Source organism: Mobula hypostoma, chromosome 2, assembly GCF_963921235.1.
Source record: "Mobula hypostoma chromosome 2, sMobHyp1.1, whole genome shotgun sequence".
NCBI classification, from domain to species: Eukaryota; Metazoa; Chordata; class Chondrichthyes; order Myliobatiformes; family Myliobatidae; genus Mobula; species Mobula hypostoma.
The window spans coordinates 25296808-25313712 of record NC_086098.1 but is presented as its reverse complement, the minus strand read 5'-3'; the positions used below and the strand labels follow the sequence as shown (position 1 = coordinate 25313712).

The window sequence follows — 16905 nt, the reverse complement described above, 5'->3', positions numbered from 1 at the left end:
ATATTGCTTTTAAACAGAAATTAAATGTGGACTTGAAGGCCAATGATCTGCAAGGCTACAGTACTAGTGCTGAAAGATAGAATGAGTTGGGTAGTGAAAACCCAGAGGATGAAATAGCTTCATTTAGGGATGTCAGTGTTTGATGATTCAATAACTATGATATTTTCTTTCTGCTCTGCTGTAAACTGATTAACAGCGTTTGATTGTATAAATGCCATTTTTCACTTTATCACTTGGATGGTAAAAGGGGAAACCAACATCCACCTTTTGAAGATTTAAGATTGCTTAATGTTACTTCCAGTACACAATGTAAAGGAGGACAAAATAATTGCTACCCTGGATCCAGCACAAAAAAAAACCCCAATAAGATAAAGAAGACAATAATAAAAAAGAACGATAAATGTAAATACATAAACAACAGGAATTCTGCAGATGCTGGAAATTCAAGCAACATACATCAAAGTTGCTGGTGAACGCAGCAGGCCAGGCAGCATCTATAGGAAGAAGCGCAGTCGACGTTTCAGGCCGAGACCCTTCGTCAGGACTAACTGAAGGAAGAGTGAGTAAGGGATTTGAAAGCTGGAGGGGGAGGGGGAGATGCAAAATGATAGGAGAAGACAGGAGGGGGAGGGATAGAGCCGAGAGCTGGACAGGTGATAGGCAAAAGGGGATACGAGAGGATCATGGGACAGGAGGTCCGGGAAGAAAGACGGGGGGGGGGTGACCCAGAGGATGGGCAAGAGGTATATTCAGAGGGACAGAGGGAGAAAAAGGAGAGTGAGAGAAAGAATGTGTGCATTAAAAAGAGTAACAGATGGGGTACGAGGGGGAGGTGGGGCCTAGCGGAAGTTAGAGAAGTCAATATTCATGCCATCAGGTTGGAGGCTACCCATACGGAATATAAGGTGTTGTTCCTCCAACCTGAGTGTGGCTTCATCTTTACAGTAGAGGAGGCCGTGGATAGACATGTCAGAATGGGAATGGGATGTGGAATTAAAATGTGTGGCCACTGGGAGATCCTGCTTTCTCTGGCGGACAGAGCGTAGATGTTCAGCAAAGCGGTCTCCCAGTCTGCGTCGGGTCTCACCAATATATAAAAGGCCACATCGGGAGCACCGGACGCAGTATATCACCCCAGTCGACTCACAGGTGAAGTGATGCCTCACCTGGAAGGACTGTTTGGGGCCCTGAATGGTGGTAAGGGAGGAAGTGTAAGGGCATGTGTAGCACTTGTTCCGCTTACACGGATAAGTGCCAGGAGGGAGATCAGTGGGGAGGGATGGGGGGGACGAATGGACAAGGGAGTTGTGTAGGGAGCGATCCCTGCGGAATGCAGAGAGAGGGGGGAGGGAAAGATATGCTTAGTGGTGGGATCCCGTTGGAGGTGGCGGAAGTTACGGAGAATAATATGTTGGACCCGGAGGCTGGTGGGGTGGTAGGTGAGGACCAGGGGAACCCTATTCCTAGTGGGGTGGTGGGAGGATGGAGTGAAAGCAGATGTACGTGAAATGGGGGAGATGCGTTTAAGAGCAGAGTTGATAGTGGAGGAAGGGAAGCCCCTTTCTTTAAAAAATGAAGACATCTCCCTCGTCCTAGAATGAAACGCCTCATCCTGAGAGCAGATGCGGCGGAGACGGAGGAATTGCGAGAAGGGGATGGCGTTTTTGCAAGAGACAGGGTGAGAAGAGGAATAGTCCAGATAGTTGTGAGAGTCAGTAGGCTTATAGTAGACATCAGTGGATAAGCTGTCTCCAGAGACAGAGACAGAGACAGAAAGATCTAGAAAGGGGAGGGAGGTGTCGGAAATGGACCAGGTAAACTTGAGGGCAGGGTGAAAGTTGGAGAAGTTAGTAAAGTCAACGAGTTCTGCATGCGTGCAGGAAGCAGCGCCAATGCAGTCGTTGATGTAGCGAAGGAAAAGTGGGGGACAGATACCAGAATAGGCACGGAACATAGATTGTTCCACAAACCCAACAAAAAGGCAGGCATAGCTAGGACCCATACGGGTGCCCATAGCTACACCTTTAGTTTGGAGGAAATGGGAGGAGCAAAAGGAGAAATTATTAAGAGTAAGGACTAATTCTGCTAGACGGAGCAGAGTGGTGGTAGAGGGGAACTGATTAGGTCTGGAATCCAAAAAGAAGCGTAGAGCTTTGAGACCTTCCTGATGGGGGATGGAAGTATATAGGGACTGGACATCCAAGGTGAAAATAAAGCGGTGGGGGCCAGGGAACTTAAAATCATCGAAAAGTTTAAGAGCGTGAGAAGTGTCACGAACATAGGTCGGAAGGGATTGAACAAGGGGTGATAAAACAGTGTCGAGGTATGCAGAAACGAGTTCGGTGGGGCAGGAGCAAGCTGAGACAATAGGTCGGCCAGGACAGGCAGGTTTGTGGATCTTGGGTAGGAGGTAGAAACGGGAAGTGCGGGGTGTGGGAACTATAAGGTTGGTAGCAGTGGATGGGAGATCCCCTGAGCGGATAAAGTCGTTGATAGTGTGGGAGACAATGGCCTGGTGCTCCTTAGTGGGGTCACGATCGAGGGGTAAATAAGAGGAGGTATCCGCGAGTTGTCGCTGTGCCTCGGCAAGGTAGAGGTCAGTACGCCAGACTACAACAGCACCCCCTTTATCAGCGGGTTTAATAATAATGTTAGGATTAGTGCGGAGGGAGTGGAGAGCAGAGCGTTCCGAAGGAGTGAGGTTGGATACATAAGATAGCTTATATACATAGATTGACTGTATGTCCATAAAGTGACATTAGGCTCTACATAAGGTGACAGACAGGAAGTGATAAAGTGGTGGTGGTGGTGGGGGGTGTAGAAGGGTGGGTTAGTGGGTGGTGTTGTTGATCAACCTTACTGCTTGGGGAAAGTAATTGTTCTATGTCTTATGTACATCAGCTATTCTTTTTCTTTGTATATTAAGTAGCTGTTTGCTTACCAGTGGTGGTGCATTCCATTGTCTGATTATTTGGGGCAAACCCTTCGGGGCAGATATCAAAACATTTTCCTTTATGCAAGTAGAATGCTGGTTTGCATTTTGTACAGAAATTTTTGTTGAAGCAGGTATCACAGTGGTCAGCTGTACATTCTGAAAAACAACCATTTAAAAATGAGAGACAGCACCAGGTTTCCAGTTATGATCTCATGCAAGTCCAATAAATTTTACCTATATATTACAATGCAGGCTGAGGCCATTCGGCCCATGGAGTCCATGCTAGTCTAGGGGGAGTAGTCCCATCAGTCTTATTTCCTTCCCCCTTTCTCTATCTCCTCATGGCTTTAATGTTTATTCTTTCTTCTTTGCCCTTTTGATTCTTCAGCAGCTTACCGACTATAATTGGTAAGCAATTCAAAATGTATTGATTTACGAGCCAATTACTCTAGTTATTGTGCTGAACCAATTTACACTGGCCAATTAACCAACTAGCACATCTTAAGATGTGGGAGAAAACTGGAGAATTTCTATACGGTCGTGACTAGAATGGGCAGCGGTGTAAGCCAGCAGCACTAACTGCTGCATAACTTTAGATTGGGCGATATAACATAAATTGTAAGCCTAGAAAAGTCATCATGACATGCATTAATATAAAGACAGAGCTTTACAATAGGTATTTTTACGGAGATGCTATACTTGGCCTACAGTAGCTAGAAGTACTGCAGAAATTTTAAATAATGATCTGGAATATATTAGAATTACACAATGGCAATTTTCTGGAATAAGAAAAAGTAACATCAGTACTGGTAGCCATGAAACTTATTATGAATGCAACTGGAAAGATATTTGATTTGGCCTAAATATTGACTTCACAACCAGAGTAATGTAATTAGCTCAAAAATGGCCCACCAAACTACTTGATTCAAGAAAATTAGAAATAATGAAAGGGTTGGCCTTGCTGATAATGCCCACACTCAGTGAAGAAATAAAGAAAAAGCTTTAATGAATTATCTCTCTTATGGCATGAGGCATATTCATAGCAATACATTTTAAAAGACCATTTTGGGCTAATGTTTCACCAAACCTGCAGATCATAAATATACAATTGACACAGCACTTTAAACAAAGAAGTTTCATAGATGAACCAAAAAACCCACAATGTAAATAGCTTTGTATATTGAATGAAACTTTCAAAGAAAAATTATGAAGTTCCTTTGTTAGGAATCTGCTGCAACATCTTGCCAGGATTATGAGGGAATGGATAGAAATTAATTCAAACATAAACCAAGCGATGTAGAGGACCCAGCCTGAAACACAAGCTCTGTTCCTATCTCTACGGATACTAATTAATCTGATAAGCTTTTCAGCATTTGTTTTTATTTTTACTACCCTGTCAGTCTGTACAGATTCAAAGATTCAAAGTACATTTATTATCAAAGTATGCATACACTATACAACCCTGAGATTCTTCTTCCTCTAAAAACAGCCATGAAACATTGAAAACCATGGAACCCGTTTGAAGAAAAACATTAAATCCCAAACCCCAGGGCAAGTAAACTCAAGAAAATTCGCCTGATTTCATTCAATTAAAATACTTCTGCTTCATGCAGCAGTTAGATATATACTCTGGCCACTTTATTAAGTACTTCCTGTACCTAATAAAGTGGCCACTGATTGTATGTTCATGGTCTTCTGCTGCTGCAGCCCATCCACTTCAAAGTCTGACATGTCGTGCATTCAAAGATGCTTTTCTGCACACTACCATTGCAACACATGGTTATTTGAGTTACTGTCGCCTTCCCGTGTCAGCTTGAACCAGTCTGGTTATTCTCCTCTGACCTCTCTCATTAACAAGGCATTGTCGCCCACAAAACTGCCACTCATTGGATGTTTACTGTGTTCACTGTATACTCTAGAGACGACTATGCATGAAAATCTCAGGAGATCAGCAGCTTCTGAGACACTCAAACCTCACCATCTGGCACTAACAATCATTCCATGGTCAAGGTCACTTGGATCTCATTTCTTCCCCATTCCGATATTCGGTCTCAACAACAACTGAATCTCTTGACCACGTCTGCATGATTTTATGCATTGAATTGCTGCCACATGATTGACTGATTCGATAGTTGAATTAGATAGATAGATAGATATACTTTATTAATCCCGAGGGAAATTTGGTTTCGTTACAGCCGCACCAACCAAGAATAGAGCGTAAATATAGCAATACAAAAAACCACCAACAATCAAACAACAAAATGCAAACTATGCCAGATGGAAAATAAGTTCAGGACCAGTCTATTGGCTCAGGGTGTCTGACCCTCCACAGGAGGAGCTGCACGTTCGATGGCCACAGGCAGGAACGACCTCCTGTGCCGCCAAGTGTTGTATCACGGTGGAATGTGGCCGAAGTCCAACAGTAAAAAGTTCAATATCCAGTCTGCAAACACGTTCGTCGATCGTAATATACCCCGGATTGCACCATCTGTTGTTAACCAGATCAGTAAGCACCCAACTCCTTCACGCCGCTTACCGCTCTCGGTCCACTTCCAGTCAGCCGGAACGGTATTACCCACCGAACTCCTCTTCTCCAAAAGTCTCTGTTGTCTCAACCCGGTCCTCTTTCCTCGGTTTTGTGATCGCCCTCTGCATCCTCTGTGTGTTTTCCTCTGGATTTCAGCAGGGGTGTCCGCCGCTCTGTTCGCTAAGCCGGCCGGTATTTGCTGGTCCGTGGAACACACAATGCGACCTTGCTTCTGTCTCGCGTGTCGGGATGTAACCATTTCCAGCGCTAAAGAAAACCCAAATAAAACTCTCTCTACCAGCATGTTAGAGAGGGTGCAGCTTCGACGTGTTACCGTGAGAAAAAAGATACAAAAAATAACGTAAATTAAAAAGTATGAAGAAGAAAGTTAGAATAGATCGGAATGGCTGTACCAGGCTGCATGCACGACCGGCGCATGCGCACTAGAGCACATTAATGAGCAGTTGTAACGGGGTACTTAATAAAGTGGCCACTGAGTGTACATTAATTGCACATTATTTCTGTGTGGAAGGCCGAACTGCTAATTCAAACTGCTTCACACATGGAAGTAGAAGTTCCACTCTTAGGCTATGATCCAAATGGAGACAAGTAGCAGATAGACAACATCCTACAGTTTCCCAGCCATTCCAGTGTGAAATCTGGTGCTGAACCTGTGCTAATTCCATGTAGAGATGAATGGCTGTAGATGCAGTCCAGTTTTTTCATTATCTAGTTCAACCACCTACTAAATTCCGATTGTTTTTCATGATCTAATTTTTGGCAAAACAATAATGTTAAGAATATTGATTTTTTTTGAGAATGTTGAAGAAGTATGATTACTTTTTCAGTAGTTTTTGAATTTGCTTCCAGGTTTGGACACTCAACAAATACTCCAACAAGCTGCCAAAGCATGTCTGGGACAAGGATAGTGGAAAGCCCTGTCGTAAGTTTTCCCACAGGAATTAGATTTGGAGATTATTTTGTCTTTGGAAATTATGCATCAGTTAAGTGGTGATCATGTGGTTAAGGTAATAGAGAACACGGCTCACCATGGAAAGAAAAAGGAAGAATCCCATGGGCCAGACATTGTACAGGATCATACGTGGTACACCACTACTTTATATTAAGGCATGATTTTAATATTCTAATTGATTATTTTAAATTCCTTTGTGGCTTCTCCAACCTGTATCTCTATGGGCTCCCTCATTCCTAAATCCCTCTGAGATCTTAACTCTCCTCCAGATCTGACTTCCTGCACATCTCCAAATTTCACTGGATGCCTTCAACTCTCAATACCATACATTGGCTCCCTAAACGTTTTCACTCCCAGTCCTTCACAATTTTCCTTAAAAACTCCCTCTTTCAGCAATATTTTGGTCCCTTGTCCTGGTGTCTCTGAAAGGACCGGTGTCATTTTTATGCAGTTTCTGTGAAATTCCTTGGGTTAATTTCACTATTTTAAAGTGGCTGTACTATGAAATAAAACAAAAATGAAACGCAGGAAATGCTGCATATATGTTGAAACAGAGCTTGTACACTCAGTGACCACTTTAATTAGGCATAGGATATATCACCTGATTTCATTCAATTAAAATACTTCTGCTTCATGCAGCAGTTAGATATATACTCTGTGGCCACTTTATTAAGTACTTCCTGTACCTAATAAAATGGCCACTGAGTGCGTGTCTATATGTTCATGGTCTTCTGGTTCTGCAGTTCAAAGATGCACTTCTGCACATCATTGTTGTAATGTGTGGTTAATTCAGTTAGTGACACCTTCCTGTCAGTTTGAACCAGTCTGGCCATTCTCCTCTGACGTCTCTTACTAACAGGATGTTTTCACCCCCAGAACTGGATGTTTTTTTAAATTTTCTGCACCATTAGAGACTGTTGTGTGTGAAAACCCCAGAAGATCAATAGTTTCTGAGATACTCAAACCACTCCACCTGGCACCAACAATCATTCTACGGTCAAAGTCACTTTGATCACATTTCTTCCTCATTATGATGTTTGGTCTAAACTGAACCTCTTGGCCATGACTGCATGCTTCTATGCATTGAGTTGCTGCCACATGATTGGCCGATTAGATATTTGCATTAATGAGCCCTTGTACAGGTGTACCCCATAAAATGGCCACTGAATGTATTTCCGGTTAAGGACTTCTGCTTAGAACTTTTTTCAGGTTTGATGAAAGGTCATTAACCTTAAACTTTTAACCTTTGATTTTCTTTTCTCAGATGCTGCAAAATATTTCCCAGTGTTTCCAATACTTTGTGTTTATATTTCAGATCACTGTATAATATGATTTGTACTTTACAACATGACAATCGTGACCACACTCTAAACAAAAACAAATAATTTTCTGTAAAGTACTTGGGATGCCTTGAGGTTGTGAAAGGGATTAAGTCCTTTTGCTTCTTATTTATAGCTCTCTTTGGTTGCCAGGAATCTGGATTCAAACAAACATTCAAAGAGAATTTAATACCAATGCATTTTTGTAGGATTGCACTGGCTGGAAACTGGAATGAGTTTTCTGAAATTGCATAATTAATTCATAACTTAATATCTGACTCAACTCACTGCCATGAATTCAGGAGCTTCAAAAAATGAGACGCAAGTAGACAGAATACAATGAATGACAAGGGATAAGATTACTTTGTTGAATAAGAAAACTTCCATTCCTTTTTCGATATCATCATATAAAATGTGAAATTTTAAAACATTTTACAGTTTAACTTCACTGTTGAAAGTAAGTCCCGATCACTAATAGGTGGTTATATCTTGGTGATAATTTCTTTAAAACTGTATTGAAACCATCAGGAAAATACTGCTCAGTTGCTTGCATTTTAAAATCTTTGAGACCTCAATAGTCACAAAGTGTTAATCTCTTGTTTAAAATATATCAAGATCTAAATTCAATGTTGTAATCTAATCTAGCAATATAAATTATTTACTTATCGCCTACTCCCACTTAAACTTCAGATGACTGCTTGGAATTGTCCCCAGTTATTTCCCATGTTATTTAATAGAACTGCCAACTTAAATCTGTAAAGAAAAGTGCTGGGCACATTAACAGCACTTCAAAGCTGACAGAGGTATGTTAAAATGTATATCACGATTTATAATAGAAATGGCCATCTGTATTTTTGCTTGCACATTAGAGAGTGAATTCACATTCCTGTACATTGAATTATGTATTAAAAACATTGAAAAATCACATACAAGATAGAATATTCTGTTGCATTGCACAATATTTAAGATTCCTACCGTATATTAATATTAACATTTAAGGCTTCTCCTGCAGCAAAATCTAGCGCCTGGTGCAATTTGCTGTGGCGGAGCCCGGTTCCTAGTGCAAGGTTTGGACCATTTAGACGCTGGCCCAGATAGTCTGGGGGCTCCTCTCTGCGTGACACTAAGGCTATCAGACTGGCCCCAGCTGCTGTGCATCATGCCTGCAAACATTGCGGTGATTTGCCCCGCTAATATGATGAACTGAATACAGAGGCTTTGGGCCTACTCTTGGCTGCTCCAGGGATTTGGATCTAAGGACTCAATTTGGTTCAGAATGTTGCTGTGGTTGCTCGCATCTATTGTCTGCATGATTTGTTTTGTGCTTTTTTTTCTTTCTCTGTGGCCACTGGGGGTTGAACATAATTTTTTAATTGGGTCCTTGCTTTGTGACTGCCTGTAAGCAAACGAATTTTGAGGTTGGGCAACACACATCAAAGTTGCTGGTGAACACAGCAGGCCAGGCAGCATCTCTAGGAAGAGGTACAGTCGACGTTTCAGGCCGAGACCCTTCTTCAGGACTAACTGACGAAGGGTTTCGGCCTGAAACATCGACTGTACCTCTTCCTAGAGATGCTGCCTGGCCTGCTGCGTTCACCAGCAACTTTGATGTGTGTTGTTTGAATTTCCAGCATCAGCAGAATTCCTGTTGTTTGTGAAATTTTGAGGTTGTATAATTTATGCATTCTTTGATAATAAATGCATTTTGAATCCTCTTATTCTATTAAAGACCTGAGTCAACTTATTCCAGCAGTGATATTCTGTTATTTTCGTGTGTACACCTTGTACAAAGACTTTCTCATGAAACACAATGAATTTCAGTTGACCTGTGATACATCTGAAACTAACCTGTGTATGTCACACCTACACCTTTCAAAGGCAAGATGAGCAGTGAATTCAAAGACTACTAAAAGGCAATGGCGACTTGGAGAAGCTCTGGTAAGTGCAGACCCTGGAACTAGCACTCAATGTCATTGTCGTAGATCTCATGATCATCACACTGACAAATATGCTGCATGGTTGGGGTCCAGAAGGACACTATGCGATGAAAGGTTGAGGTGAGCAGATTGATCAATATGCCTGGTGATGCACCAAAGACTTGGTAAAATGTCAGTGGAAACAGCAACAAACCCTGAGGTTCCCTTGAGAACTACTTTGCTACCCTCATCCACTTATTTCAGCATTCACAATACAGACCACACGTATTACACTTTAAACGCGTTTCCAGCTATACAATCACCGCAGGCACATCATACACATACATGGGTCTTCGCGCTTTAATCACTTCCATCGCTCTTGCAAGAGCAGGAGGAACTCAACCATGGACTGCAGCAGGAGGTGCTTCTGCATCTACAGGCTGAATCATCTAGGTGCTCTGGATCATGGGCTCACCGACTAAAGAGCTGGTGGACTATAACGGAGAAAACAATGATTGAAGACTGATTGAAAAAGTTGTCTTTTTTGCTTCATTTTGGGGATCAGGGCATCATCAGCAAAGCCAGCATTTCTTGTCCCGTTGGTATATCCTTGAGAAGGTGGTGGTAAGCCATCTTCTTAATCACTGCAGCCCTTCTAGTGAAGCAACTCCCACATTGCTCTTGGGGAGGGAGTTCCGGGATTTAGTCACAGCAATGACGGAAGAACACCAATACACTTTTATGCATTGCGTGTAAGCATGGAAATATCAAGTTCATCTCCAGCTCACACACAATACATAGAAATATATTAGTGTTCCTCCTTCACTGCTATGACTAAATCCTGGAACTCTCTACCCTTGGCCCTGCAGGTATGGGCCATGTGGTTGTATTTGACTGGGTGAGTAATGGTATTTTGCAGCTGGTGTACTTTGCAGCCATTGTGTGGTGGTGCTGCTGGAGGAACTGAAAGATTAAGTTTATTTGTCACATGTACTTCGAAACACTGAAACATACAGTGGAATGCATCATTCGTATGAACAACAAACACAGGCCGAAGATTATGCTGGGGACAGCCCAGAGGTGGGGCAAACCCACGCAGTCACTGGGAGTGCATACAAACTTCTTACAGACAAGAGAGAGAGTTGAATCCCTATGGTTGACACCGCACTAACTGCTAGGCTACTATGCCACGCCTGTGAATGTCTAGATGGATTCAACGTGTACTAATCAAGTGGGCTGCTTTGCTCTGGATAGTACTGAGCTATTTGAGTTCTTTTTGGAGTCACAGTCAAAGGATTCAACGTACAAAGCATGTATAAATTAGACAACCTTGAAATCCTTGACTGCTTTCAGACAGCCACAAAGTAAGAAACTTGAAAGAAATCAATTAAGACAAAAAGAAAGACCAACACCCAATGCACAACTGAAAGAGGAAAAAACGCACAAATCATGCAAACAATAGAAGCAAGCAACAGCAAAGTTCCAAACAAAATTCCAAACAAAGTGAGTCCAGACACCCGAATCCCTGGAGCAGCCAGAGTCGGCCCAAAGCCTCAGTCTCAAGTTCATCACATAGCAGGGCAAGCCACTGCGAAGCTCACGGACACGAAGCGCTTAGCAGCTGGAGCAGACTCGCAGCCTTAGCACTGCGGAAAGAGGAGTGAACATCGTGGGAGAACAAGCAAACTCAGCCCGACCCCGGTCTCCGGTCCCGGCACCCTGCCTTTCCAGTCTATCTGTGTTGGCATTTAATCGTCTAAACAGCAGGTCGTGCCCCATGCCCCTAGACCTAATCATCCAACTCGAAGCTGACCATGACCTCTCCAAATTTGCTCGGCACTTACAGTGATCCAACCTCACACCCAGCTTAGGTACACCAAAACTTCTAAGCCTCGACTCTTCTTCAAACTGCCCGCTCCAACTCCATCTCTGTCCCTGAATCCACCGTGAACTTTGCACTTTTGCACTCTGACTTTGCAAAACATCGGCATGGCTGATCCTTCGAATTGGCTTTGCCGATGCTCACTTCTTCATTGTTTGTGGTGATCGTATACCACAATTCAGCTCATAAGAAGTATTATGAATGATGTTTTTAGTCATATTTATTGTTTAAGACGCCACTACTGGTAGTTCTGAGGGCAAGAGATACAACTCACAAGTGGAGAGTATCCATCATGTCTCTGATTTGTACCTTGTAGACGGTGGAAAACCTGAGGCTGGCAGGGCATGAGTTGCTCACTAACAAGATACCCATCCTCTTCTTCTTCTTCTGACTTTTAATGGCGACTGGCAGCCCAGCTTAAGGTGCATTACCACCACCAGCTGCACTAGATTGTGGTGTAGAGAGTTGGGAAATAAAACCCCCACTAGTTCTTTATCAACTGAAAACCAAATTACCCCCAAAAGCCCTATAGATTGTGAATAATGAAAGACAATATTGTGAATTAAGTTAAAGTCACTTCCACAACTTAGTAAAGTCTTTAACTGAAAACTCTTAACCACCCCCCGCCCCCCACAGCTAGTCGTGCAGCCTGCATTTGCTTTCTTTCAACCTTGTATGCTTCACATTGTAAAATAATGTGTTCGGCTGTTTCATAATAATGACAACACCTACACAGCCCAGGGCGATATTTTCCAACAGGATATAAGGAATAATTAAGCATAGTACGCCCAATTCTAAATTGAGTCAATATAACTCCTTTCCTTCTTCTCTTACCCCCTTCTCCCATCAATCCAACAGGTTCACCTATATGCTTTTGCAGACTTTGTATTTATGTAGCTATCTAGTTGAATTTCTCACCAGTGGTGACTCAGCAATTGTCATACCACCAATTCCAAGGATAGGTGGTTAGATTATCTCCTGTTGGAGTATGTTAATTGCCACTTATCAGTCCATGCCCAAGTGTTGTCCCACTCTTCCTGCACAGAATGAACCAGTTTGGCTGGAGAATGGTTCCTCTAGTGACAGGGATTTCAGGATGTAGCTGTGATGGATCATTCACCTGATAGGTCCGGCTGAACATAGCTGCAAATGCTTCAGCGTTTTCCTTTGTGCGTACATGCTGGGCCCTATGTTTGAAGATCTCTCAGAGCATCCACCTCTTGTTAACTGTTTAATTGTCCATTATTACTCATGATCAGGCTTGCGGCGATTTAATTTGATCCATTGGGAATATTTGTGCTGGGCTGGGTTTCATTGCTTCCATCATTCATGGTGCTGCTCTCGACACAGAGAATGGCCACTGAAATGCTAAAAACCGCAAATGCTGATAAATCTGAAATCCAAGGAACAGAAAATGCTAAAGATATTCAGCTGGTAAGATAGATGTTGAGAATAGAGAAACAGCTAGCATTTCTATCTCCATAGATGCTGTCCGACCAGCTGAATATCTCCCAGTTTCTGTTTCTATATCAAGAATGGTCATGTTAACAGAATAAAAGCAAAATTTAACTAAAGTGGCTTTGTTAAAAGTAAGCAAAGTATTTCTAAACTGGGTGTTGATAAATCAACCTTCTTTGCTTTGAAATGTGCATTCTATTGTTTTGAAGGTTTTTTTTAGCATTGTCACAGTGGGCAGCGACACTGTTGAATTTGAAAGGTTTACGTTTTTAATAGTTACTTTGCAGAAAGTAGAAGGTATGGGTAAATGCCATCTCCTTTGCACCCTGTCAATCCTCTAAACTCTTAATCCAGGATTAAGTGTTCTGCTGACACTTTAACAATACATGAAGGGAACTGAAATGTAGTTAAAATCTTTTCATCTGTAACAGTTATCACTTGTATTGATAGACAAAACATCGGCGGTCCGCTTTCTCAAAACTCGCCCGTTAATGTAATCTCCAAATGCCACCTCATTGCATTGATAATTTTTTTGGTTCTGGGGAAAGAGCAGTTGAGATAAATGACATTCCTGGTATTCATTTTTTCACACTTACGTGCACATGTGTTCATTCCTGGTGTTCGGACTCCATAATATCCACTTGGACAAGAAGAGAGACAAACTCCAGTCTGCTTCATCCCATTTCTCTCCAGAGAAAAGAAAAGTCTGGGTTTACATGACAGACATCCATTAGAATCAGAACACTGCTCGCACCCTTTTGGGCAACTTTGGTTCATACCTGCATTCACTGGAAAGAAATAACAATAATTATCTTACTAGCTACTAACACTGTCAAAATGTTTAACTTATTGTAATTTATAATCAAACCTCTATCAGTATATTAGTTATCATTCTTTGTGAATGAGATGAATAGCTGTTAATAACTATTTAGTGGTAGATTGCTAGTTCTAAAACATTAATATATAAAGTCATACAACGTGGAAATAGCCCAACATGTGTATGCTGACTAAGGTATTTATCTGAGCTCATCCCATATGCCTGTGTTTGGGCATGTCCCACTCGACCTTTTCTATCCACATTTAAACATTGTAACTGTACCCACCTCTACACCTTCCTTTGGTAGTTCATTCCCTATACCCTCCATCTTGTGTGTGAAAGTTACCTCATTTGCTCCAGTCCTGAAAACATCCCTTGTGAATTGGTCTATTCTGCTGCTTAGTTTGCAACTATGGCTGAAGGTGACCAACAGAATGTCATATACCTCAGTCTGAAGTTCTTTATATTTTACATCATGTTGTCTGTGTTACTATTCCACTGTACTCACCTCCACTACATGGACTATGTCATTCTGTATCTTAATAATTTTTCATGGAAAAAAAATGATCTGATGTCTGTCTTGAATATGTGCTTACAAGTTATTTGAATATTTTGCATTTGAATGATCATATTGTAAGATTAGCTCTTCATTTTATCCTTACTGTGCTAGGAAGTCCAAACTATTCAGGTCTTTCATCTTCGTAACAGCTATTTAACTCTAGGGATCTGTTTATGTCGCTTCCTTCCATTGTCTCCAGCATGTGAATATCCTGATGAGACAAATATCTTTAATTTTTCCCTGAATATTTCCCCTTTGTCTTGCTGACCAGAACTAAATATTATTCTCAAGATAAAAGCTGAGCGTTGAACAATATTACCAAGACTTGCTTTCTAACGAGTTTGCTATGGAACTTATCTGTAATTGACTATTGCTCTTCATTGGTTAACTATGTTTAGCGTTAATTAACTTTGAGTCATAGGTCACCTTCACCTTTATCTTTTGTTATTGAAATATTCTTCATTAACTATTAATGCTGCTAAGCTTTGTATTCACTGTGCAAAAATACATTCAATACAGCACTGCATACAATTGCACTAAAGCATTATTGCCATTGAGTGACAAACCATACAATTTTCAGAATAGTAAGATGCTAAATAAGTTACTGGACTAATGTCCAAAAGCATAACTGTTAACTCTGAGACAAGAGTTCAAATCCCACAATGGTGGGTGGTTAGAAGGAGAATTGAAGTTAAAATAATTAAATAAATATTGAATTAATAGCTAAAGTCAATACTGGAGACCTTGAAGCTAATACGTTGTTGTAAAAACTTCTTATATTATTTAGAGAAGATACTCTAACAACTTCACAATTCTGGACTCTTTGTGATTCCAGACCAAATAGGTTCCCATGTCCTCAAAAGTCACTCAGTTTAAGGGGCATTAAATTATAGGAAGAAATTGTTGGTCTATCTGCATGGGTGAATGAATAAGAAAGCACCTACATTGAACCTTTGTTATTACCACGTCAATGTGCTAAACAGGAGTATCACCGAGAGAGAAACATCAGCATTGAGCAATGTTGCAACAGACAATCAAAAACCACTATCACTATAAAAGGCATTACCACTATATCACTACCACTATAAAAGGCACTATCCTAAATTCTAGATTAATGACAATTAAGGATATATCAATGCCCAAGTGTAACAGGGTAAGTGCCACAGAGAAAATAGGGCCAAGAAAGCACACCTGCGCTTCTACTTCCTTAGGAAGCTAACAGAAATTTCGCATGTCCCCAATGACCCCCACCAATTTTTATAGGTGCACCATAGATCACATCCTATCCAGATACATCACGGCTTGGCATGGCAATTGCCCCGCCCAAGATCAATGTAACTTCAAAGAGTGGTGAAGACAACTCAGTACATCTAGAAAATTAGCCGCTCCTCCATGGACTCTGTCTTCACTTCTCATTGCCTTGGTAATGCAACCAACATAATCCCCCAGACATTCTCTTGTCTCCTCCCTCCCACTGGGTAGAAGATACAAAAAGCCTGAAATCATGTACCACCAGGCTCAGGACAGTTTCTAACCCTCTGTTATAAAAGGGTTGAACAGACTTCTTGTTTGATCAATTGGACCCTTGGCCTTACAATGTACTCTGACATGACCTTGCACCTTATTGTCTGTTTGCTCTGCACTTCCTGTGTAACGGTAACACTGCAGGTTGCTTTCTATTATTGCTTTCCCTTATTCTACCTTGATGTACTGACTTCATGAAATAATCTGCATGGAAGGCATGCAAGACAAAGTTTTTCACTGTACCTCATGTGACAATAATAAACCAATTACCAACTACTACCATGGAGGGATTACAAAGATCTTGCAAATTTATAAGGCTGGATAAGGTTAGGAATAATTAGGCCATGCTTTAATCTGAAAGCAGGAGTGTGAGTTCTAAAACTGACCTGATATTGGGCTGAGATCCAATGTAAGATATTAAGTAATGGAGGCAATTATAGCACAGTGTAAATGTGAGGTTCTTATTTAAATACAAACAGAACGAAATATGGTTCTCAAAAGGATTTAGATCTGTTTGTACACAAACATAATGAACATGTAGTTACAATGAGCAATTTTGAATGTAAATATTATTTTAGTCTTTATTACAAAGGGTGTGACTAATGAATAAAGTAGTCTTGCTGCAATTGTATAACCTTTGGTGTACACAACTGCAGCTCACCCCACCTACTGAAAGCAATACATTTGCCTTGATACCATGAAGCTTCATTCCAGAAACGAAGGCGGTGGCTTTTGAGGACATATTATTATGGACCTGCTTTAGAGATGAAAAGCATTTTACAGAAGATTCCCAAGAAAGATAGCACGGCCATCATTGCAAAGTTGACACCCTTGGCTGGAAGGTCTAGAACCGGGGGCAAAGTCTGAAGATCAGTGGTTAGCCATTAAAGACCATAGGAGGAAATGGGTTCATTCAGATGGTTGTGAATTCTTGGAGGATTGTGCCTGTGAGGCTTTAATGCTTGTGTACATTCAATGTTGAGACTGAATAAAGG

General features: G+C 41.4%; 1 protein-coding gene across 1 annotated transcript in view; it reads right to left on the bottom strand.

Moving 5' to 3' along the window:
* rspo3 (R-spondin 3) overlaps positions 1–16905 on the bottom strand; it is a 103165-nt gene that overhangs the window by 73585 nt on the left and 12675 nt on the right. The window contains exons 2-3 of the mRNA XM_063070599.1: positions 13607–13798; positions 2942–3091 (exon numbers count right to left, since the gene is read on the bottom strand). Coding sequence (XP_062926669.1) covers positions 2942–3091; positions 13607–13798 — 342 coding nt within the window. The remainder of the gene's footprint in view (positions 1–2941; positions 3092–13606; positions 13799–16905) is intronic.